Here is a 24,094-nt window from a genome sequence, read left to right on the forward strand (position 1 = left end):
GCCACCGCCCGTGTCCCCTCCCCTCCCCTCCCCCCCCCCCGTCTGTCGCTGTCGCTTCGCCCCCGCGCGCCCGGAGCCGCCCCCGGGTGGGGGAGGGGTTCGGGTTCGGGGTTCGGGTTCGGGTTTGGGGTTCGGGTTCGGGTTCGGGGTTCGGGTTCCGGTTCGGGTTCGGGGTTCGGGTTCGGGGTTCGTGTTCCGGTTCGGGTTCCGGTTCGGGTTCGGGTTCGGGTTCGGGGTTCGGGTTCCGGTTCGGGTTCGGGGTTCGGGTGCGGGTTCCGGTTCGGGTTCGGGGTTCGGGTTCGGGTTCCGGTTCCGGTTCGGGTTCGGGGCGGGGTTTTTATTTTTGGGGGGGGTCGTGAAGCGCCGAGCAGCGGGTGGGGGTGGGGGGGGTCGGCGTGGGCGGGGGGAGGAGCAGCCCCGCGGGATCGGCGGCGGAGGAGCTGCCTTCGGCCTCAGCCGGCTCTTCCTCCTCCTCCTCCTCCCCGTCCCCATCCTCATCCTCCTCACCTTCCCCTTCCTCGCCGCTTCCATCCATCCTCCTCCTCCTCTTCATCATCCTCATCCTCTCCTTCCTCGCCGTCTCCATCCATCCTCCTCCTCTTCATCATCCTCATCCTCATCCTCATCCTCTCCTTCCTCGCCGCTTCCATCCTCCTCCTCTTCATCATCCTCATCCTCATCATCCTCTCCTTCCTCGCCGTCTCCTTCCTCCCCCGCTCCATCCCCATCCTCCCCACCCTCCTCTTCCTCCCCATCCTCCTCTTCCTCCCCACCCTCCTCTTCCTCCCCACCCTCCTCCTCCTCTTCCTCCCCATCCTCCTCCTCTCCCCATCCTCCTCATTTTCCTCCTCCTCTTCCTCCTCATCTTCCTCCTCCTCTCCCCATCCTCCTCATCCTCTCCCCATCCTCCTCCTCTTCATCCTCCTCTTCCTCCTCTTCCTCCCCATCCTCCTCCTCCTCCTCCTCTCCCCATCCTCCTCCTCTCCCCATCCTCCTCCTCTTCCTCCTCCTCCTCCCCATCCTCCTCCTCCTCCTCCTCTCCCCATGGGCCCCCCCGGCCCCCCCCCGCACCTTTTGCCCCCCCTCGTTCTGGCGCTCGCAGGTAAAGGGGGGGGGATGGGCTCGGTGAGGAGGGGGCTGGGGGGGGGGGGGTGTTTATTTGGGGGGGGGGAGGGGGCGGCTCTGAGGATCCCCAAAAACTCCGACCCCGTTAATTGGGGGGTGGGGGGGTGGGGGGGGGATCCCGAAATCATCGCGGGTGGGGGGTGGGGGAGGGGAGGGGGACGCGCCACCCTGGGGACCCCCGGGAATGGGGGGGGGAGGGGGAGGGGGGGGGGAGGACACAGAGACCCCCCCCCAAAAAAAAAACCCCACCAGAGGCCCTTTTGGGGGGAGGGGGCGCAAACCCCTAAAACCGTGGGGGGGGTGACACAGGGACCCCCCCCGAGACCCCAAAACCACAGAGGGGGGGGGGGGGACACACGGTGGGGGGGGGGGAGGGGAGGAGATCCAAAATCCGGGGGTCCTGAATTTGGGGGCGCTGCCTGGGGGGGGGGGGGTCTCGCAGGGGTGGCCCGGGGCAACTTCACGGTGGTGGCGTGGCCGAGGGTGGCCGTGGTGGCCTTCGGGGGCTCGGTGGCCATCAACTGCAGCCTGAGCTCCTGCCCGGGGGGCAACGGCACGCTGGGGCTGGAGACCCCCCTGGAGGCCACCGCCGCTTCCGGGGGGCTCCGCTGGAGGAGTTTCCTCCTCCCGAACGTGTCCCGGTGGCAACCGGGCCCTGTCACCTGCTCCGGCCGCTGCGGCGACAGCGAGGCCACCGCCAGCACCGAGCTGCTGGTGTACCGTGAGTGAGCGGGGGGGGACAGCGGGGGACATGGGGGGGACATGGGGGGGCATGGGGGGGCATGGGGGGGACATGGGGGGGACATGGGGGGACACCGGGGGGGACACCGGGGACATGGGGGGGACAGCGGGGACATGGGGGGACATGGGGGGGACATGGGGGGGACATGGGGGGGCATGGGGGGGCATGGGGGGGCATGGGGGGGGCATGGGGGGACAGGGGGGGACATGGGGGGAACATGGGGGGACACCGGGGGGACATGGGGGGACATGGGGGGACATGGGGGGGACATGGGGGGACATGGGGGGACACCGGGGGACATGGGGGGGCATGGGGGGGACATGGGGGGGACACCGGGGGACATGGGGGGGCATGGGGGGACATGGGGGGGACATGGGGGGGCATGGGGGGACATGGGGGGGACATGGGGGGGCATGGGGGGACATGGGGGGGACATGGGGGGACATGGGGGGGACATGGGGGGGACATGGGGGGGCATGGGGGGGCATGGGGGGACATGGGGGGGACACCGGGGGACATGGGGGGGACACCGGGGACATGGGGGGGACAGCGGGGACATGGGGGGACACCGGGGGGGACAGCGGGGACATGGGGGGGACATGGGGGGGACACGGGGGGGACACCGGGGGACACGGGGGGGACATGGGGGGGACACCGGGGGACACCGGGGACATGGGGGGGACACGGGGGGGACATGGGGGGGACATGGGGGGACATGGGGGGGCATGGGGGGACATGGGGGGGGCATGGGGGGACACGGGGGGGACACCGGGGGGACACCGGGGGACACCGGGGGACACGGGGGGGACATGGGGGGACACGGAGGGACACGGGGGGGACACGAGGGGACACGGGGGGACAGCCCAGAGCTGCCCGAGGGCGTTGGGGACACCCGCTGTGACCCCAGTGTCACCTCCGAGGGGGTTGGGGACAACCAGGGGACCCCCGGTGTCACCCCCAGAGCTGCCCCAGCGGGTTGGGGACACCCGCGGTGACCCCAGTGTCACCCCCGAGGGGGTTGGGGACACCCGCGGTGACCCCCGTGTCACCCCCGACGGGGTTGGGGACCCTCGCGGTGACCCCAGTGTCACCCCCGAGGGGGTTGGGGACACCCGCTGTGACCCCCGTGTCACCTCCGGGGGGGTTGGGGACCCCCGCGGTGACCCCAGTGTCACCCCCGAGGGGGTTGGGGACCCCCGCGGTGACCCCAGTGTCACCTCCGAGGGGGTTGGGGACCCTCGCGGTGACCCCAGTGTCACCTCCGGGGGGGTTGGGGACCCCCGCGGTGACCCCAGTGTCACCTCCGAGGGGGTTGGGGACACCCGCGGTGACCCCAGTGTCACCCCCGAGGGGGTTGGGGACCCCCGCGGTGACCCCCGTGTCACCCCCAGAGCCGCCCCAGCGGGTGCTGCTGGATCCGGTGGCGGCGGTGGCCGTTGGGGACAGCCGGACCCTGACGTGTCGCGTGCTGGAGGTGGCACCGCTGCGGAACCTGACGGTGACACTGCGGCGCGGGGCCGAAACGCTGCGCACCGAGAGCTTCGGGGACACCGGGAGCTTCGGGGACACCGGGAGCTTCGGGGACACCGAGGGCAGCAGCAGCGTGGCCGTCAGTCACCTGCTGACCGCCACCCGCGGTGACCACGGCCAGGATGTCACCTGCCACGCCGAGCTGTCCCTGAGGCCACACGGGCCGCTCTTCGCCAGAGCCGCCGTCCCCGTCACGCTCTCGGTGTTCGGTGAGCGGCGGCCTCGGGTCCCCCGCGGCCATCGGGGTCCGGTCCGGGGTCCTGGGGTTTGGGGCGGTGTCACCTCCCGGTGTCACCTCCTGGTGTCACCTTCCCGGTGTCACCTTCCCGGTTCCCCCCGCGGTGTTCTGGGTTTTGGGCTGTTATCACCTCCCGGTGTCACCTCCCGGTGTCACCTCAGTGCTCTGGGCTTTGGGGTGCTGTCACTTCCCGGTGTCACCTCCCGGTGTCACCTCCCGGTGTCACCTCAGTGCTCTGGGTTTTGGGGTGCTGTCACCTCCCGGTGTCACCTCCCGGTGTCACCTCAGTGCTCTGGGGTTTGGGGCGGTGTCACCTCCCGGTGTCACCTCCCGGTGTCACCTCAGTGCTCTGGGTTTTGGGGTGCTGTCACCTCCCGGTGTCACCTCCCGGTGTCACCTTCCCGATGTCACCTCCCGGTGTCACCTCCCGGTGTCACCTTCCCGATGTCACCTCCCGGTGTCACCTCCCGGTGTCACCGTGTCCCCTCTCGAGGTGCTCCGGGTTTTGGGGTGCTGTCTTCTCCCGGTGTCACTTCAGTGCTCTGGGGTTTGGGGAGGTGTCACCTCCCGGTGTCACCTCCCGGTTCCCCTCGCGGTGTTCTGGGTTTTGGGCTGTTATCACCTCCCGGTGTCACCTCCCGGTGTCACCTCAGTGCTCTGGGTTTTGGGGCGGTGTCACCTCCCGGTGTCGCCTCCCGGTGTCACCTTCCCGGTGTCACCTTCCCGGTGTCACCTCAGTGCTCTGGGGTTTGGGGCGGTGTCACCTCCCGGTGTCGCCTCCCGGTTCCCCTCGCGGTGTTCTGGGTTTTGGGCTGTTATCACCTCCCGGTGTCACCTCCCGGTGTCACCTCAGTGCTCTGGGTTTTGGGGTGCTGTCACCTCCCGGTGTCACCTCCCGGTGTCACCGTGTCCCCTCTCGAGGTGCTCCGGGTTTTGGGGTGGTGTCACCTCCTGGTGTCACCTCCCGGTGTCACTTCAGTGCTCTGGGGTTTGGGGTGGTGTCACTCCCCGGTGTCACCTCCCGGTGTCACCTTCCCGGTTCCCCCCGCGGTGTTCTGGGTTTTGGGCTGTTATCACCTCCCGGTGTCACCTCAGTGCTCTGGGTTTTGGGGTGCTGTCACCTCCCGGTGTCACCTCCCGGTGTCACCTCCCGGTGTCACCTCAGTGCTCTGGGGTTTGGGGTGCTGTCACTTCCCGGTGTCACCTCCCGGTGTCACCTCCCGGTGTCACCTCAGTGCTCTGGGGTTTGGGGTGCTGTCACCTCCCAGTGTCACCTCCCGGTGTCACCTCAGTGCTCTGGGGTTTGGGGCGGTGTCACCTCCCGGTGTCACCTCCCGGTGTCACCTTCCCGATGTCACCTCCCGGTGTCACCTCAGTGCTCTGGGTTTTGGGGTGCTGTCACCTCCCGGTGTCACCTCCCGGTGTCACCTTCCCGATGTCACCTCCCGGTGTCACCTCCCGGTGTCACCTCAGTGCTCTGGGTTTTGGGGTGCTGTCACCTCCCGGTGTCACCTCCCGGTGTCACCGTGTCCCACCCTCGCGGTGCTCCGGATTTTGGGGTCTTGTCACCACCGTGTCCCCCATCCCGGTGTTCTGGATTTTTGGGCTGTTGTCGCTCTGGATTTCGGGGTGTTGTCACTCTGGATTTTGGGGTGTCTCTCTGGATTTCGGGGTGTCGCTCTGGATTTTGGGGTGTTGTCTCTCTGGATTTCGGGGTGTCACTCTGGATTTTGGGGTGTCTCTCTGGATTTCGGGCTGTTGTCGCTCTGCATTTCGTGCTGCTGTCCCCTCCCGGTGCCACCGCCTCCCCCTCGCGCTGTCCCCGCAGCTCTCCCGGAGCCTCCCCAGCTCCAGGTCCCCTCAATCCTGGAGGCCGGAGCCACCGTCACCGCCACCTGTCGCATCCCCGGTGCCTTCCCTGCCGGCGACACCCGCGTCACCGCCTCGCTGGACCGGGAACCGCTGAACCTGACGGTGACGGTCACCGGCGACACGGTGACAGCCAGCACCGAGCTGGCCCCGCTGCTCCCGGGCCCGCGGCTCCTCAGCTGCACGGCCGCGGTGGCCACGGCGGCGAGGACGGCGCGGCGGCAGCTCCACGTTTACCGTAAGGCGGCGAGGAACGGGCGGCGAGGGGCGAGAAAAGGGGAGAGGGGGAGATGGGGGAAAGGTAAAAAAAAATCCCTCCGGGAATCCATGGAATGTTCCCGCAGGATTCCCAGCGCCCGTCCTGGAGCTGAGCCCGGCCTCGGCCGCTGCGGGCAGCGAGGTGACCGTCACTTGTCGCACCGGGGCCACCGAGCCTCCCTGGGCGCGGCTGCAGCTCCGCGACAGCCACGGGCGGCTCCTGGCGGAGGGGCCGCAGCCCCGGCTGAACCTCACGGTACCGGCCCGGCGCCACGACAACGGCCGCCGGTTCCGGTGCCGCTCCAGCCTGGCGGTGGGCGACAGCGAGGTGACAAAAGAGGCGGAAGCTCGGCTGGAGGTGCTCTGTGAGTGCCGCACCCACCGCCGCCCCTCCGGGCCCGGTTGTGCCCTCCGGTCCCGGTTGGTCCCTCCGGTCCCGGTTGGTCTCTCTGGTCCCGGTTGTCCCCTCCGGTCCCGGTTGCCCCCTCCGGTCCCGGTTTGTCTCTCCGGTCCCGGTTGGTCCCTCCGCTCCCGGTTGTCCCCTCCGGTCCCGGTTGGTCTCTCTGGTCCCGGTTGGTCCCTCCGATCCCGGTTGTCCCCTCCGGTCCCGGTTGCCCCCTCCGGTCCCGGTTGGTCTCTCCGGTCCCTGTTGACCCCTCCAAAATCCCGGTTGTCCCCTCCGCTCCCGGTTTGTCTCTCCGCTCCCGGTTGCCCCTCCAAAATTCCGGTTGGTCTCTCCGGTCCCGGTTGGTCTCTCCAAAATCCCGGTAGCCCCCTCCGGTCCCGGTTGGCCCCTCCAAAATTCCGGTTGCCCCCTCCGGTCCCGGTTGGCCCCTCCGGTCCCGGTTGTCCCCTCCACTCCCGGTTGCCCCCTCCGGTCCCGGTTGCCCCTCCACTCCCGGTTGACCCCTCCAAAATCCCGGTTGCCCCCTCCGGTCCCGGTTGGTCCCTCCGCTCCCTGTTGACCCCTCCAAAATCCCGGTTGGTCCCTCCGCTCCCGGTTGTCCCCTCCGGTCCCGGTTGTCCCCCCCGCTCCCGGTCGGTCCCTCCGCTCCCGGTTGCCCCCTCTGCTCCCGGTTGTCCCCTCCGGTCCCGGTTGCCCCCTCCGGTCCCGGTTGGTCTCTCCGCTCCCTGTTGCCCCCTCCGGTCCCGGTTGCCCCCTCCGCTCCCGGTTGCCCCTCCGCTCCCGGTTGGCCCCGCTCCAAAATCCCGGTTTATTCCCGCAGATCTCCCGGAGTTCCCGGCCGGCGGCTGCCCCGGGAACCGCACGTGGCTGCGGGGGACGCGGGAGGCGCTCCGGTGCCTCGCCACCGGCAACCCCGAGCCCACCGTGGTGTGCGGCCGGCGCGGAGCGCCCGTGGCTACCGGAGAGGCGGAACCGGTGACCCGAGCCCGGGCCGGCATTTACCTGTGCAACGCCACCAACGCCTTGGGGACACGGAGCCGCCGCGTCACCGTGAGGGTGGAGTGTGAGTGTGGCACCGGGGGTGGCACCGCGGCACCGGAGGGTCCCGCGGGGTGACCGTGTCCCCTCTCTCTCTGTGTGTGTCTGTGTGTGTCCCTTGTCCCCAAGACGAGCCCACGATGTCCGAGTCGGGGTGTCCGGCACGCCGGGTGTGGCTGGAGGGACAGCGCCGGGAGCTGGAGTGTCGCGCCGAGGGGGACCCCGCGCCCAGCACGCGCTGCGCCCGCGACCGCGGGGACCGCGGTGGTGACACCCGAGATGGTGGCACCCGCGGTGGTGACACCCGCGGTGGTGACACCCGCGGTGGTGACACCCGAGATGGTGGCACCCGTGATGGTGACACCCGCGGTGGTGGCACCCGAGATGGTGACACCCGAGATGGTGACACCCGCGGTGGTGGCACCCGTGATGGTGGCACCCGCGGTGGTGGCACTTATGATGGTGACACCCATGGCAGTGCCACTCATGGCGGTGACACCCGTGGTGGTGGCACTCATGATGGTGGCACTCATGATGGTGACACCCATGGTGATGACACTCATGGTGACACCCGTGACGGTGACACCCATGGCAGTGCCACTCATGGCGGTGACACCCGCGGTGGTGGCACTCATGGAGGTGGCACCCATGGTGCTGGCACCCATGGTGATGACACTCATGGCAGTGACATCCGTGATGGTGGCACTCACAGTGGTGGCACCCGTGGTGGTGACACTCATGGCAGTGACATCCGTGATGGTGGCACTCACGCTGGTGGTGGCACTCACAGTGGTGACACTCATGGTGACACCCGTGATGGTGGCACCCCTGACCACGTCACTCACGGTGGTGGTGGCACTCACGGTGGTGACACCCATGATGATGACACTCATGGCCGTGCCACCCATGGCAGTGTCACCCATGGCGGTGCCACCCACGGTGGTGACACTCACGGTGATGGTCACACTCGCAATGAAGGTGACACTCACAGTGAAGGTGACACTCACGGTGAAGGTGACACTCACGGCGGTGTCACCCATCCCGGAAGTGTCACCCGTGGCCGCAGCCCCCGCGTTGTCACCCGGGCTGACGGCGGCCGCTACGTGTGCAGGGCCACCAACCGGCACGGGGTGGCCACTCGGAGTGTCCTTGTCACCGTGGAGTGTGAGTGCGACACCGCGGGGAGGGGACAGTGGCGGGGGACACCAGGGTGGGGACACCGGGGGTGTGGGGACACCAGGGGTGGGGACACCGGGGAGGGGACAGCGGGGAGGGGACACCAGGGGTGGGGACACCGGGGAGGGGACACCGGGGTGGGGACACCGGGGGTGTGGGGACACGGGGGGAGGGGACAGTGGCGGGGGACACCGGGGTGGGGACACCGGGGGTGTGGGGACACCGGGGGTGGGGACACCGGGGAGGGGACACCGGGGTGGGGACACCAGGGGTGGGGACACCGGGGAGGGGACAGCGGGGAGGGGACAGCGGGGAGGGGACACCGGGGTGGGGACACCGGGGGGGAGGGGACACGGGGGTGGGGACACCGGGGGTCACATCCACACCGGGGGGAGGGGACACAGGGGAGGGGACATTGGGGGAGGGGACACTGGGGGGGGACAGCGGGGGGGAGGGGACACCAAGGGGAGGGGACACAGGGGAGGAGACACCGGGGGGTGGGGACAGCGGGGGGAGGGGACACAGGGGGGGAGGGGACACCGGGGGTCACATCCACACCGGGAATTCCAGCTCCCGGCACGGCCGGGGCGGGGATGAGGCAGAACCCGGGGGGTACCGGGGAGACCCCCGAGCTCCACCCCGCTGTCTCCGGGGGTACCGGGGAGACCCCCGAGCTCCACCCCGCTCTCTCCGGGGGTACCGGGGAGACCCCCGAGCTCCATCCCCCTCTCTCCGGGGGTACTGGGGAGACCCCCGAGCTCCATCCCGCTCCCTCCGGGGGTACCGGGGAGACCCCCGATCTCGGTCCCGCTCTCTCCGGGGGTACCGGGGAGACCCCCGAGCTCGGTCCCGCTCTCTCCGGGGGTACCGGGGAGACCCCCGAGCTCCACCCCGCTCTCTCCGGGGTGGGAGGGGAGACCCCCGAGCTTCATCCCCCTCTCTCCGGGGTGGTCTCACCATTTCCCCCCTCCCCAATTCCCAGACCGCCCCAGCATCGCCGAGCGCGGCTGCCCCGAGCGGCGCCTGTGGCTGGAGGGGACCCCGGCCCAGCTGGGCTGCGCCGCCAGCGGGAACCCCCCTCCCCTCGTCAGCTGCTCCAAACTGCGGGACCCCCGAGACCCCCAAAACTCCACCGAGCTGGGAGACCCCCGGGACCCCCCGAACGTCACCCGAGCCCACGCCGGTACCTACCAGTGCCGGGCCAGCAACGCTCACGGCTCCGCCGTCCGCAACATCACGGTGGCCGTGGAGTGTGAGTGACGGCCGGGGTCTCCCTTCATCCTTTTGGGGTGAAAACCCCGGGATTTGGGGTCACTCCCGGTTGTTTTTGTCACCTAGACGGCCCCGCCGGTGTCACCCTGCGGGTTTCACCCTCGGCCAACGTCAGCCGAGGGAGCGGTTTCACGGTGAGCTGCGGTGCCGAGGGGGTCCCGGCCCCCTCCTTCAGCTGGGCGCTGCCCCCCGCCCCAAATCTGCGCCTGGGGCCCGACAACCGCTCGGTGACGGTGACCGGAGCCACGGCGGCCAACCGGGGAGTGTACACCTGCACGGCGAGCAACCGGCACGGCCGCAGCGCCGCCAGCGTGGTGGTCGGGGTGGATGGTGAGGAGAGGGGGGCGAGGGGAGGCGCGGTGGTGGCACCGGGGCTGTTGGTGGTGGCAGTGGGGCTGTTGGTGGTGGCACCGGGGCTGTTGGTGGTGGCAGTGGGGCTGTTGGTGGTGGCACCGGGGCTGTTGGTGGTGGCAGTGGGGCTGTTCCCGGTGTCACCGGTGGTTCCTTGGTGTCACCGGGGCTGTTCCCAGTGTCACTGGTGCTTTACTCAGGGTCACTGGGGCTGTTCCCGGTGTCACCAGGGCTTTACTTGGTGTTACTGGTGCTGTTCCTGGTGTCACCGGGACTGTTCCTGGTGTCACTGGTGGTTCCTTGGTGTTACCAGTGCTGTTCCCGGTGTCACTGGGGCTGTTCCCGGTGCCACCGGTGGTTCTTTGGTGTCACCAGGGCTGTTCACGGTGTCACCGGGGCTGTTCCCAGTGTCACTGGTGCTTTACTCAGGGTCACTGGGGCTGTTCCCGGTGTCACCAGGGCTTTACTTGGTGTTACTGGTGCTGTTCCTGGTGTCACTGGGGCTGTTCCTGGTGTCACCGGGGCTGTTCCTGGTGTCACCGCGGCTGTTCACGGTGACACTGGGGCTGTTCCCGGTGTCACCGCGGCTGTTCCCGGTGTCACCAGGGCTGTTCACGGTGTCACCGGGGCTGTTGGTGGTGTCACCAGGGCTGTTCCCGGTGTTACCGGGGCTGTTCCCGGTGTTACCGGGGCTGTTCCCGGTGTCACCGGGGCTGTTCACGGTGACACTGGGGCTGTTCCCGGTGTCACCGGGGCTGTTCACGGTGTCACTGGTGCCATTCCCGGTGTCACCAGTGCTTTACTCCGTGTCACCGGTGGTTCCTTGGTGTCACCAGGGCTGTTCCTGGTGTCACTGGGGCTGTTCACGGTGTCACCGGTGGTTCCTTGGTGTCACTGGGGCTGTTCCCGGTGTCACCGGGGCTGTTCACGGTGTCACTGGTGCCATTCCCGGTGTCACCAGGGCTGTTCCTGGTGTCACCGGCGGTTCTTTGGTGTCACCGGGGCTGTTCCTGGTGTCACCAGGGCTTTACTCAGGGTCACTGGTGCTGTCTCGGTGTCCCCGGTGCCGTTTCCCGGTGTCACCGGTGCCATTTCCCGGTGTCACCGGTGCCGTTTCCCGGTGTCACCGTCACCGTTTCCCCGCAGAGAGCTGGCTGGCGGTGCTGGCGGCGCTGGGAGCTCTGGCTGTCGCGGTGGCGCTGGCGCTGGCGGCGGCCGGCGGTTATTACCTGAAAACCACGGCGTGCAAGAAGGGCGAGTACAACGTGCGCGACGCCGAGGGTTCCTCCGAGGCCGCCTGTCTGCACCGGCACCGCGGCGACGCGGCCGAGGTGTTCGGGATCCAGCTGACGCAGCCCTGAGACACCGAAATCTCACATTCCGGGGGTTTTTGGGTGTTTCTGGGTGTTTTTGGGATGCCAAAACATCCCCAGGTGTTCGGGATCCAGCTGACGCAGCCCTGAGACACCAAAATCTCACATTCCGGGGGTTTTTGGGTGTTTTTGGGTGTTTTTGGGTGTTTTTGGGTTCCTCCAAACATCCCCAGGTGTTTGGGATCCAGCTGACACAGCCCTGAGACACCAAAATCCCACATTCCGGGGGTTTTTGGGTGTTTTGGGGTGTTTTTTGGGTGTTTTTGGGATGCCAAAGGTTCCACCAAACAGCTCACGCAGCCCTGAGACACCAAAATCTCACATTCCGGGGGTTTTTGGGTGTTTTTGGGTGTTTTGGGGTTCCTCCAAACATCCCCAGGTGTTCGGGATCCAGCTGACGCAGCCCTGAGACACCAAAATCCCACATTCCGGGGGTTTTTGGGTGTTTTTGGGTGTTTTTGGGTGTTTTTTGGGTGTTTTTGGGTGTTTTTGGGGTGTTTTTGGGTGTTTTTGGGTTCCTCCAAACATCCCCAGGTGTTCGGGATCCAGCTGACGCAGCCCTGAGACACCGAAATCCCACATTCCGGGGGTTTTTGGGTGTTTTTGGGTGTTTTTGGGTGTTTTTGGGGTGTTTTTGGGTGTTTTTGGGTGTTTTTGGGGTGTTTTTGGGATGCCAAAGGTTCCTCCAAACATCCCCAGGTGTTTGGGATCCAGCTGACGCAGCCCTGAGGCACCAAAATCCCACATTCGGGGTTTTTGGGTGTTTTTGGGTGTTTTTGGGTGTTTTTGGGGTGTTTTTGGGTGTTTTTGGGGTCCTCCAAACATCCCCAGGTGTTCAGGATCCAGCTGACGCAGCCCTGAGACACCGAAATCCCACATTCCAGGGGTTTTTGGGGTGTTTTTGGGTGTTTTTGGGTCCCTCCAAACATCCCCAGGTGTTCGGGATCCAGCTCAGGCAGCCCTGAGACACCAAAATCCCACATTCCGGGGGTTTTTGGGTGTTTTTGGGGTGTTTTTGGGTGTTTTTGGGTGTTTTTGGGGTGTTTTTGGGTGTTTTTGGGTTCCTCCAAACATCCCCAGGTGTTCAGGATCCAGCTGACGCAGCCCTGAGACACGAAAATCCCACATTCCGGGGGTTTTTGGGTGTTTTTGGGGTGTTTTTGGGGTGTTTTTGGGATGCCAAAGGTTCCTCCAAACATCCCCAGGTGTTCGGGATCCAGCTCAGGCAGCCCTGAGACACCAAAATCCCACATTCCGGGGGTTTTTGGGTGTTTTTGGGTGTTTTTGGGATGCCAAAGGTTCCACCAAACAGCTCACGCAGCCCTGAGACACCAAAATCCCACATTCTGGGTGTTTTTGGGTGTTTTTGGGGTGTTTTTGGGATACTAAAACATCCCCAGGTGTTCGGGATCCAGCTGACGCAGCCCTGAGACACCAAAATCCCACATTCCGGGGGTTTTTGGGTGTTTTTGGGGTGTTTTTGGGTGTTTTAGGGCATTTTTGGGGTGTTTTTGGGTGTTTTTGGGTCCCTCCAAACATCCCCAGGTGTTTGGGATCCAGCTCAGGCAGCCCTGAGACACCAAAATCCCACATTCCGGGGGTTTTTGGGTGTTTTTGGGGTGTTTTTGGGGTGTTTTTGGGGCGTTTTTGGGTGTTTTTGGGTTCCTCCAAACATCCCCAGGTGTTTGGGATCCAGCTGACACAGCCCTGAGACACCAAAATCCCACATTTCGGGGGTTTTTGGGTGTTTTTTGGGTGTTTTTTGGGTGTTTTTGGGGTGTTTTTGTGTGTTTTTGGGGTGGTGAGGATGCCAAAAATCCCCCCAAATCCACCCCAAAATTCCTCGGGGAGGATTTTGAACGGCCCTGACCGGGTCCATCCCCACCCCGGGAGATTTTGGGGTCCCCAGACCCCTCCCAACCCCACCCCTGGAAGATTTTGGGGTCCCCAGACCCCCCCAAACCCCACCCCAGGGGGATTTTGGGGTCCCCAGACCCCCCCAACCCCACCCCAGGGGGGTTTTGGGGTCCCCAGACCCCCCCAACCCCACCCCAGGGGGATTTTGGGGTCCCCAGACCCCCCTAACCCCACCCCCGGAAGATTTGGGGGTCCCAGATGCCCCCAATCCCACCCCTGGGGGATTTTGGGGTCCCCCAAGGGGATTTTGGGGGGGGGGGGGAGGGGCAAAAGCGACAGCGGAGAAATGAAATGAATGGAATTAATTAATTAAAATTAATTGAATAAATTATTTTGTTCTGATGGGAGACCCCCGGGACCCCCCCCCCCCCCAAAATGTCACTCCTGTCCCCTCCCCCCCCAGCCCAGGTGGGAATTTTGGGGAGAAAAGGAGAGGGAACCCCAAAAATGGGACAGGGAACCCCAAAAATGGGGCAGGGAACCCCGAAATTGGGACAGGGAACCCCAAAAATGGGGGTGGGGACCCGAAAAATGGGACTGGGAACCCCAAAAATGGGAGTGGGAACCCCAAAAAGGGACAGGGAACCCCAAAAATGGGAGTGGGAACCCCAAAAAGGGACAGGGAACCCCAAAAATGGGACTGGGAACCCCAAAAATGGGACAGGGAACCCCAAAAATGGGAGTGGGAACCCCAAAAATGGGACAGAGACCCCCAGAACAGGACAGGGACCCCGGGGTTGGGGGGTTCAGGGGTTTTTGGGGTGCTCAGGGGGGTTCAGGGGTGCCCCCCAAGTTCTCAGTGGGGTTTTTGGGGTGTTTTTAGGAGTTTTTGGGGTGTTTTGGGGGGTTTTTGGGGTGTTCAGGGTGCATCAATGAGGTTTTTGGGGTTTTTTGGGGGTGTTTTGGGGTGTTTCTGGGTCTTTTTGGGGTGTTCAGGGTGTATCAATGGGGTTTTTAGGCTGTTTTTGGGGTTTTTTGGGGTGTTCAGGGTGTATCAATGAGGTTTTTGGGGGTTTTTGGGTGTTTTTGGGGGGTTCAGGGTGCATCAATGAGGTTTTTGGGGTTTTTTGGGGGTGTTTTGGGGTGTTTCAGGGTTTTTTTGGGGTGTTCAGGGTGCATCAATGAGATTTTGGGGTATTTTTGGGGTTTTTGGGGTGTTTTTAGGGGTTTTTGGGGTGTTTTTAGGGGTTTTTGGGGTATTTTTGGCTGTTTTTGGTGGTTTTGGGGCTCATCAATGAGGTTTTGGGGTATTTTGGGGGTTTTTTGGGGTGTTTTTAGGGGTTTTTGGGGTATTTTTGGCCGTTTTTGGTGGTTTCGGGGCGCATCAATTAGGTTTTGGGGTATTTTTGGGGTATTTTTGGGGTTTTTGGGGTTCATCAATGAGGTTTTGGGGTTTTTTTGGTGTGTTTTTAGGGGTTTTTGAGGTGTTTTTAGGGGTTTTGGGGGTATTTTTGGGGTATTTTGGGGTTTTTGGGGTGTTTTTAGGGGTTTTTGGGGTATTTTTAGGGTTTTTTGGGGTGTTTTTAGGGGTTTTTGGGGTGTTTTTGGCTGTTTTTGGTGGTTTTGGGGCACATCAATGAGGTTTTGGGGGTATTTTTGGGGTATTTTGGGGGTTTTTTGGGGTGTTTTTAGGGGTTTTTGGGGTATTTTTGGCCGTTTTTGGGGCACATCAATGAGGTTTTGGGCTATTTTTGGGGTATTTTTGGGGTATTTTGGGGTTTTTGGGGTGTTTTTAGGGGTTTTCGGGGTGTTTTTAGGGGTTTTTGGGGTATTTTTGGGGTATTTTGGGGGTTTTTTGGTGTGTTTTTAGGGGTTTTCGGGGTGTTTTTAGGGGTTTTGGGGGTATTTTTGGGGTATTTTGGGGTATTTTTGGGGTGTTTTTAGGGGTTTTCGGGGTGTTTTTAGGGGTTTTGGGGGTATTTTTGGGGTATTTTGGGGTATTTTTGGGGTATTTTGGGGGTTTTTCGGGGTTTTCGGGGTGTTTTTAGGGGTTTTTGGGGTATTTTTGGCCGTTTTTGGTGGTTTTGGGGCGCATCAATGAGGTTTTGGGCTATTTTTGGGGTATTTTGGGGGTTTTTGGGGTGTTTTTGGGGTGTTTTTAGGGTGTTTTTAGGGGTTTTTGGGGTATTTTTGGCCGTTTTTGGGCTCATCAATGAGGTTTCGGCACGTGCCCGTCCACGTAGAAGTTGCGGGTGAGCCGGGGCAGCTCGATGCGCGCCCCCTCCATGGCCGGGCTCAGGCTGAGCTGACAGCCCAGGCGAGAATTCTCCCGCAGCAGCGGCGCCTGGTCCAGCAGATCCTCCTCCCTGGGGGGCACCCGCGCCGTCAGGGGGTCCCGGGGGGGTCCCGGGGGGTCCCAAAGGGGTTTGGGGGGGTTTGGGGGGTCCTGAGGGGGTCCCGGGGGGGTCCTGGGGGGGTCCTGAGGGGGTTCTGGGGGGGTTTGAGGGGGTCCTGGGGGGGTTTGGGGGGCCCTGGGGGGGTTTGGAGGGGTCCCGGGGGGGTCCCGGGGGGGTTTGGGGGGTCCTGGGGGGGTCTTGAGGGGGTTTGGGGGGTCCTGGGGGGGTCCCGGGGGGGTCCTGGGGGGTCCTGAGGGGGTTTGGGGGGTCCTGGGGGGGTCCTGAGGGGGTTTGGGGGGTCCTGAAGGGGTTTTGGGGGGTCCTGAGGGGGTCCCGGGGGGGTCCTGAGGGGGTTTGGGGGATCCTGAGGGGGTCCCGAGGGGGTTTGAGGGGGTCCTGAGGGGGTCCTGGGGGGGTTTTGGAGGGGTCCTGGGGAGGTCCAGGGGGTTTTGAGGGGGTTTGGGGGGTCCTGGGGGGGTTTTGGAGGGGTCCTGGGGAGGTCCAGGGGGTTTTGAGGGGGTTTGGGGGGTCCTGAGGGGGTCCTGGGGGGGTTTGGGGGGTCCTGGGGGGGTCCCGAGGGGGTTTGAGGGGGTCCTGAGGGGGTCCTGGGGGGGTTTTGGAGGGGTCCTGGGGAGGTCCAGGGGGTTTTGAGGGGGTTTGGGGGGTCCTGAGGGGGTCCTGGGGGGGTTTGGGGGGTCCTGAGGGGGTCCTGGGGGGGTTTGAGGGGTCCCAAAGGGGTTTGGGGTGAAATCTCGGGGGTTTTGGGGGCTCTTGGGTGGGATTTGAGGGGTCCTGGGGGGTTTTGGAGGGGTTCCGGGGAGGTCCAGGGGGTTTTGAGGGGGTTTTGGGGGGTCCCAGGAGGTTTTGGGGGGGTCCCGGGGAGGTCTGGGGGGTCCCGGGGGATTTTGGGGGGGTCTCGGGGGGGTCTGGGGGGGTTTTGGGGGGTCCCTGGGGGGTCCCGGGGGGTTTTGGGGGGGTCTGGGGGGATTTTGGGGGGGTCCCGGGGGGTTTTGGGGGGTCTGGGGGGGTTTTGGGGGGTCCCGGGGGTTTTGGGGGGGGTTTGAGGGGGTTCCGGGGTGGTCCCGGGGGGTCCCGGGGGGTCTGGGGGGTCTGGAGGGGGTCCCGGGGGGTTCTGGGGGGTCTGGAGGGGGTCCCGGGGGGTTTTTGGGGGGTCCCGGGGGGTCTGGGGGTGCCGTTACCGCTCGTCGGGCGCCGGGAGCCGGCTCAGGTGAGGCTCGCTGATGTAAACGTGGCAGGTGGAACAGGCCAGGGACGCCTCGCAGGCACCTGGGGGACAACGGGAGGGAGAACCGGAACCGGAACCGGAACCGGAACCGGGAACCTGAACCGGGAATGGAACCGGGAACGGAACCGGGAACGGAACCGGGAACCGGGAACGGAACCGGAACCGGAACCGGGAACGGAACCGGGAACCGGGAATGGAACCGGGAGTGACACTGGGAAATGGGAACCGGGAACCGGGAACGGAACCGGGAACCGGAACCGGGAATGGAACCGGAACCGGAACCGGGAATGGAACCGGGAACCGGGAACGGAACCGGGAACCGGGAACCGGAACCGGGAACGGAACCGGGAACCGGAACCGGAACTGGGAACGGAACCGGGAACGGAACCGGGAACCGGAACCGGGAATGGAACCGGGAACCGGGAATGGAACCTGGAACCGGAACCAGGAATTGGGAATGGAACCGGGAATGGAACCAGGAACGGAACCGGGAATCGGGAACTGGGAATGGAACCGGGAACGGAACTGGGAACCGGAACCGGGAACGGAACCGGGAGTGACACCGGGAAACGGGAACCGGGAATTGGGAATGGAACCGGGAACGGAACTGAGCACCAGGAATGGCACCAGGAACCGGGAATGGAACCGGGAACCCCCCCAGAGAAACCCTCGGGAACGGCACCGGGAATGACCCGTTGGAACCGGGAACGGAACCGGGAACGGAACCGGGAACCCCCCCGGGAACCTCCCCCAGGAACGGAACCGGGAATGACACCGGGACCCCCCGGAACCCTCCCCGGACACCCCCCGGGACCCCCCCGGGAATGACACCGGAACCCCCCCGGGAAGGCCCCGTTAGCACCGGAACCGCTCTGTGGGGACCGGGAGCCTCTCAGAACCCTCCTGGCAGCACCGGGGGCCCCGAGAATTCCCCCGTTCCCGTTCCCATCCCCGCTCCCGCTCCGGTTCCGGTTCCCGGTTCCCGGTCCCGGTCCCCGGTGCCGGTCCCGGTTCCCGGTCCTCACCCTCCAGCTCCAGCCCGTTCCGCTGCGCCAGGTGCAGCACGTTGTCCCCGGTTCTGCCTCGCACCGGCACCTCCCGCCCCTCCCGGTCCACGAACACGACGTTAACCCTGGGGAAACCGGCGGGGGAAGGGGGGGGAGGGGCACACACGACACCGGGCTCAGCACCGGCACTCGCTGCCCGCTCCCGCTGCCCCGGGAGGGCGTCCCCGGTACCCACACGGCGGCTTCGGGCTCTTCGGCCGCGGCTCGGCCGCCGCTGAGGCTGCGGGAAACGCCCCGGAGCAGCCGCCGCGTCACGGAGCCGCCGCTCGCCGCCGCCATGGGCGCCGCCATGTTGGGCGCCACGTGACCGGCATCACGTGACACCGGTTTTGGTGGGCGTGGCTAAAACGCGAGAGTGTGGAGTGGGCGTGGCCACAGGCGCGTGGGCGTGAATGGGCGTGGCCACAACCGCGCGTGCGCGAAGCGGGCGTGGCCAAAGAGACGGAGTGGGCGTGGCCAAAGCCGCGTTTTAAAGCCCGGCGGCGAAATTTGGGGAGAAATCGGAAAATTTTGGGGGTCCCGGGAGGGAATTTTGGGATTCTGGGAGGAAAAAAATCCCAAATAAAAGCTAAAAAAATCCAAAATAAAAACAAAAAAAAAATTGCAAAATAAAACAAAAAAAAATCCAAAATAAAACCCCAAAAAATCCCAAATTTCCACCCAAAAGTCCCAAATAAAAACCCCCAAAAATCTCAAATAAAAATAAAAAAAATTCCCAAACTCAGACCCCAAAAATCCCAAATAAAATCCCAAAAAATCCAAAATTTTGACCCAAAAATCCCAAATAAAAACTAAAAAAAATCCCAAATTTCGACCCAAAAATCCCAAATAAAAACCCAAAAAAATCCCAAATTCAGACCCTAAAATTCCCAAATTTCGACCCAAAAATCCCAAATAAAAACCCCCAAAAATCTCAAATAAAAACCCAAAAAAATCCCAAATTCTGACCCCAAAAAACCCCAAATTTCGACCCAAAAATCCCAAATAAAAACCCCAAAAAATCCCAAATTCTGACCCCAAAAAACCCCAAATTTCGACCCAAAAATCCCAAATAAAAACCCCCAAAAATCTCAAATAAAAATAAAAAAAATTCCCAAACTCAGACCCCAAAAATCCCAAATAAAAACCAAAAAAAATCCCAAATTCAGACCCCAAGAATTCCCAAATTTCGACCCAAAAATCCCAAATAAAAACCCCAAAAAATCTCAAATAAAAACCCAAAAAAATCCCAAATAAAACCCAAAAAATCCCAAATTCAGACCCAAAAATCCCAAATTTCGACCCAAAAATCCCAAATAAAAACCCCAAAAAAATCCCAAATTTCGACCCAAAAAATCCCAAATAAAAACCCCAAAAAAATCCCAAATTTTGACCCAAAAAATCCCAAATAAAAACCCAAAAAATCCCAAATTCAGACCCCAAAAAATCCCAAATTTCGACCCAAAAAATCCCAAATAAAAACCCCAAAAAAATCCCAAATTTCGACCCAAAAATCCCAAATAAAAACCAAAAAAAATCCCAAATTCAGACCCTAAAATTCCCAAATTTCGACCCAAAAATCCCAAATAAAAACCCCCAAAAATCCCAAATAAAAACCCAAAAAAATCCCAAATTCTGACCCCAAAAATCCCAAATAAAAACCCCAAAAAATCCCAAATTTCAACCCAAAAAATCCCAAATAAAAACCCCAAAAAATCCCAAATTCAGACCCAAAAATCCCAAATAAAAATGAGAAAAAATTCCAAATTCAGACCCAAAAATCCCAAATAAAAACCCCCAAAAAAACCCAAACAAAAACCCAAAAAATTCCAAATTCAGACCCCAAAAAATCCCAAATTTCGACCCAAAAATTCCCAAATTCCGGAGCCCAGGGATTTCTTTTTTCCATCTTTTATTTCGGGACCCTTCGGATCCTCCCCCCCCAAAAAAATTCCCGGGAATTTTCCTCCAATCCCAACCCTCCCCCACCCCAAATTCCCGGGATTTTTTCCCCCCTCAAATCCCATTTTTTTGGGAGGGAACAGCAGGAAATAAATAAAGGAATTTTGGGGAATAATAATTCCCAAAAATCCTCATAAAGTGCCGGGTTTGGGTTTGATTTTTTTTTGGTTTTTTTTTTAATGGAATTCCTGGATTTTTTTTTGGGGAAAAATCCCAAATCTTGGTGGGAAGGAAGGAGATTCAGCCCCTCCCCCATCCCCAAAAAATGACCTCGATCCCAAAATTTGGGGGAGTCGGGAATTCCTTGGGAGGATTGGGAATAAGGCAACAATTCCATGAAAATTCCATGAAAATTCCATGAAAATTCCATGAAAATCCCACTAAAATTCCATGAAAATTCCATGAAAATCCCATGAAAATTCTATGAAAATTCCATGAAAATTCCATGAAAATTCCATGAAAATCCCATGAAAATTCCATGAAAATCCCATGAAAATTCCATGAAAATTCCATGAAAAATTCCATGAAAACCCCATGAAAATTCCATGAAAATTCCATGAAAAATTCCATGAAAATCCCATGAAAATTCCATGAAAATTCCATGAAAATCCCATGAAAATCCCATGAAAATTCCATGAAAATCCCATGAAAATTCCATGAAAATTCCACGAAAATCCCATGAAAATCCCATGAAAATTCCATGAAAATTCCATGAAAATTCCATGAAAATCCCACGAAAATTCCATAAAAATTCCCACGAAAATTCCGTGAAAATTCCATGAAAATTCCATGAAAATTCCATGAAAATTCCACTAAAATCCCATGAAAATTCCATGAAAATTCCATGAAAATTCCATGAAAATCCCATGAAAATTCCATGAAAATTCCATGAAAATCCCATGAAAACCCCATGAAAATTCCATGAAAATTCCACTAAAATCCCATGAAAATTCCATGAAAATTCCATGAAAATCCCATGAAAATTCCATCAAAATTCCATGAAAATCCCATGAAAATCCCATGAAAATTCCATGAAAATCCCACGAAAATTCCATGAAAATTCCATGAAAATCCCATGAAAATTCCATGAAAATTCCATGAAAATCCCACTAAAATTCCATGAAAATTCCATGAAAATTCCACGAAAATCCCATGAAAATCCCATGAAAATTCCATGAAAATCCCATGAAAATCCCATGAAAATTCCATGAAAATTCCATGAAAATTCCATGAAAATTCCACGAAAATCCCATAAAAATCCCATGAAAATCCCATGAAAATTCCACGAAAATTCCATGAAAATCCCATGAAAATTCCATGAAAATTCCATGAAAATCCCACAAAAATTCCATGAAAATTCCATGAAAATTCCACGAAAATTCCACGAAAATTCCACGAAAATTCCATGATTTTTGGATCCGGAATTTTGGGTGTTTCCACTTTTTTTTCCATGGAATTTTTTTGGGTTTTTTTTTTTTCTCTCCCCCCATTCCATGAAATTTTTGGGAATTTCAACCCAATTTTCATAAATTTTTTTGGGATTTCCTCCTCATTCCATGGATTTTTTTGGGATTTCCTCTCATTCCATGGGATTTTTTGGGATTCCCTCTCATTCCATGGGATTTTTTTGGGAATCCCCCTCATTCCATGGAATTTTTTGGGATTTCCTCTCATTCCATGGGATTTTTTTGGGATTTCCTCTCATTCCATGGGATTTTTTTGGGAATTCCTCTCATTCCATGGGATTTTTTTGGGATTTCCTCTCATTCCATGGGATTTTTTTGGGAATCCCCCTCCTTCCATGGGATTTTTTGGGAATTCCTCTCATTCCATGGGATTTTTTTGGGTTTTCCTCTCATTCCATGGGATTTTTTTGGGAATTCCTCTCATTCCATGGGATTTTTTGGGAATTCCTCTCATTCCATGGGATTTTTTTGGGAATTCCCCGCTCCCTCAGCAGAGGCTGAAGACGGAAGGGGCCTGGCTCCGATACTTTTCCTGGAAATTCTTCAGGATCGGGATGAGGTTGGGAAAGGCCGGGCGGAACGAGGCCTCGGCCTCCCAGCAGTTCTTCATCAGCCGGTAAATCTGGGGGGAGAAGATGGAAAATCCCGGGAAATTCCCATCCCCATTCCCCATTCCCAGTTCCCATCCCCATTCCCATTCCCATTCCCATTCCCATTCCCGTTATCCCATTCCCATTCCCAGTTCCCATTCCCATTCCCAGTTTCCCATTCCCCATTTCCCATTCCCATCCCCATCCCCCATTCCCAGTTCCCATTCCCAGTTCCCATTCCCATCCCAGTTCCCATTCCCAGTTCCCATCCCCCATCCCCATCCCCCATTCCCAGTTCCCATCCCCATTCCCCGTTATCCCATTCCCATTCCCGTTATCCCATTCCCATTCCCAGTTCCCATTCCCAGTTCCCATTATTTCCCATTCCCATCCCCATTATCCCATTATTCCCATTATCCCATTATTCCCATTATCCCATTATCCCATTACCCCATTTTTCCCATTTTTCCCATTATTCCCATTATTCCCATTATCCCATTATCCCATTATCCCATTATTCCCATTATCCCATTATTCCCATTATCCCATTATCCCATTACCCCATTTTTCCCATTTTTCCCATTATTCCCATTATTCCCATTATCCCATTATCCCATTATCCCATTATCCCATTATTCCCATTATTCCCATTATCCCATTATCCCATTTTTCCCATTCCCATTTTCCCCCATTATTCCCATTATGCCATTTTTCCCCATTATTTCCCATTATTTCCCATTCCCATTATTCCATTATCCCATTATTTCCCATTCCCATTATTCCATTATCCCATTATTCCCATTATTCCCATTATCTCCATTCCTCCCCATTATTCCCATTATCCCATTATTCCCCATTATTCCCATTATTCCCATTATTCCCATTATTCCCATTATTTCCCATTATCCCATTTTTCCCCCTTTTCCCCTTTTTCCCATTATTCCCATTATCCCCCTTATTTCCCATTATTCCCATTATTCACATTATCCCATTATTCCATTATCCCATTATTCCCATTATTCCATTATCCCATTATTCCCATTATTCCCATTATCCCACTATCCCCATTATCCCATTATTCCCATTATTCCCATTCCTCCCCATTATTCCCATTATCCCATTTTTCCCATTATCCCATTTTTCCCCATTTTTCCCCATTTTTCCCCATTTTCCCCCATTTTTCCCCATTTCCCCCCATTTTTCCCCATTTTTCCCCATTTTTCCCCCTTTTTCCCCTTTTTCCCACTTTTCCCACCTCACAGGGACAATCCCCCGGCACCGGGAGCCTCCTGCCCCTCTCCAGGAGCTCGATCAGCCTCAGCACCGTCATCTGGCCCTGCGTGGCTCCGATCATCTCCAGGAATTTCTGCCCAAAAATTCCCAAAATCCAGGGGAAATCTCGGATTTCAGCCCCAAAAATTCCCAAAATCCAGGGGGAAAATCCCGGATTTCAGCCCCAAATCAACGGGAAAATCTCGGATTTCAGCCCCAAACCCCCAAATCCAGGGGGAAAATCCCGGATTTCAGCCCCAAAATCCATGGGGAAATCCCAGATTTCATCCCCAAACATTCCCAAAATCCACAGGGAAATCTCGGATTTATCCCCAAATCCCAAAATCCAGGGGGAAAATCCCGGATTTCAGCCCCAAAATCCACGGGGAAATCCCAGATTTCATCCCCAAACATTCCCAAAATCCGCGGGGAAATCTCGGATTTCATCCCCAAACCCCAAAATCCAGGGGGAAAATCCCAGATTTCATCCCCAAATCCAGGGGAAAATCCCAATTTCATCCCCAAATCCACGGGAAAATCCCAGATTTATGGGCTCCAAACCCCAAAATCTGTGGGAAAATCCCAGATTTGGGGCCCAAATCCATGGGAAAATCCCAGATTTCATCACCAAATCCATGGGAAAATCCCGGATTTGGGCCCCAAATCCACGGGAAAATTCCGGATTTGGGGCCCAAATCCATGGGAAAATCCCAGATTTGGGCCCCAAACCCATGGGAAAATCCGGATTTCAGCCCCAAATCCACGGGAAAATTCCAGATTTATGGGCTCCAAACCCCAAAATCTGTGGGAAAAATCCCAATTTCATCCCCAAATCCATGGGAAAAATCCCAGATTTGGGGCCCAAATCCACGGGAAAATCC

The 24,094-nt window shown here is 59.1% G+C and overlaps 3 protein-coding genes across 4 annotated transcripts in view; 1 reads left to right on the forward strand and 2 right to left on the reverse strand.

Moving 5' to 3' along the window:
- Positions 1 to 405: 405 nt before the first annotated feature.
- LOC147647615 (intercellular adhesion molecule 5-like) lies at positions 406 to 11,449 on the forward strand. Its single transcript, XM_086871304.1, has 10 exons — positions 406 to 1,102; positions 1,568 to 1,846; positions 3,259 to 3,606; positions 5,464 to 5,742; positions 5,849 to 6,127; positions 6,989 to 7,231; positions 7,336 to 8,370; positions 9,365 to 9,634; positions 9,721 to 9,984; positions 11,152 to 11,449. Exons 1-10 carry the CDS (start codon positions 1,045 to 1,047, stop codon positions 11,364 to 11,366), a joined length of 3,270 nt encoding a protein of 1,089 aa, XP_086727430.1. The 5' UTR covers positions 406 to 1,044; the 3' UTR covers positions 11,367 to 11,449.
- A 2,792-nt stretch (positions 11,450 to 14,241) lies between these two features.
- Positions 14,242 to 18,243, reverse strand: FDX2 (ferredoxin 2). Its single transcript, XM_086871226.1, has 4 exons — positions 18,120 to 18,243; positions 17,903 to 18,009; positions 16,831 to 16,918; positions 14,242 to 15,601 (listed from the first exon to the last, which is right to left on the reverse strand). The coding sequence occupies exons 1-4, from the start codon at positions 18,233 to 18,235 to the stop codon at positions 15,445 to 15,447; spliced, it is 468 nt and encodes a 155-aa protein (XP_086727352.1). The 5' UTR covers positions 18,236 to 18,243; the 3' UTR covers positions 14,242 to 15,444.
- A 1,575-nt stretch (positions 18,244 to 19,818) lies between these two features.
- TYK2 (tyrosine kinase 2) overlaps positions 19,819 to 24,094 on the reverse strand; it is a 33,861-nt gene continuing 29,585 nt past the window's right edge. The window contains exons 23-25 of one of the 2 annotated variants that reach the window (XR_015281398.1): positions 23,197 to 23,307; positions 20,699 to 21,973; positions 19,819 to 20,265 (exon numbers count right to left, since the gene is read on the reverse strand). Coding sequence is in view for 1 of the 2 variants with exons in the window: in XM_086871225.1 (XP_086727351.1) it covers positions 21,839 to 21,973; positions 23,197 to 23,307 (246 nt within the window). In the remaining variant the exon portion in view is untranslated. Of the gene's footprint in view, positions 21,974 to 23,196; positions 23,308 to 24,094 lie in introns of both variants that reach the window. The other variant, XM_086871225.1, reaches the window with a different exon arrangement.

The sequence above is a fragment of the Cyanistes caeruleus genome, chromosome 35 (assembly GCF_971803275.1).
Source record: "Cyanistes caeruleus chromosome 35, bCyaCae1.hap1.1, whole genome shotgun sequence".
NCBI lineage: Eukaryota > Metazoa > Chordata > Aves > Passeriformes > Paridae > Cyanistes > Cyanistes caeruleus.

Coding starts and splice junctions, on each gene's coding strand:
- FDX2 (XM_086871226.1), bottom strand. CDS start 18,235: ATGGCGGCGCCCATGGCGGCGGCGAGCGGCGGCTCCGTGACGCGGCGG. Junction 18,010..18,119: donor GAAGAGCCCGAAGCCGCCGT/GTGGGTACCGGG, acceptor CGGTTTCCCCAG/GGTTAACGTCGTGTTCGTGG. Junction 15,602..16,830: donor CTCCCGGCGCCCGACGAGCG/GTAACGGCACCC, acceptor GGTGCCCCCCAG/GGAGGAGGATCTGCTGGACC.
- LOC147647615 (XM_086871304.1), top strand. CDS start 1,045: ATGGGCCCCCCCGGCCCCCCCCCGCACCTTTTGCCCCCCCTCGTTCTG. Junction 7,232..7,335: donor CGTCACCGTGAGGGTGGAGT/GTGAGTGTGGCA, acceptor CTTGTCCCCAAG/ACGAGCCCACGATGTCCGAG. Junction 8,371..9,364: donor TGTCCTTGTCACCGTGGAGT/GTGAGTGCGACA, acceptor CCCAATTCCCAG/ACCGCCCCAGCATCGCCGAG.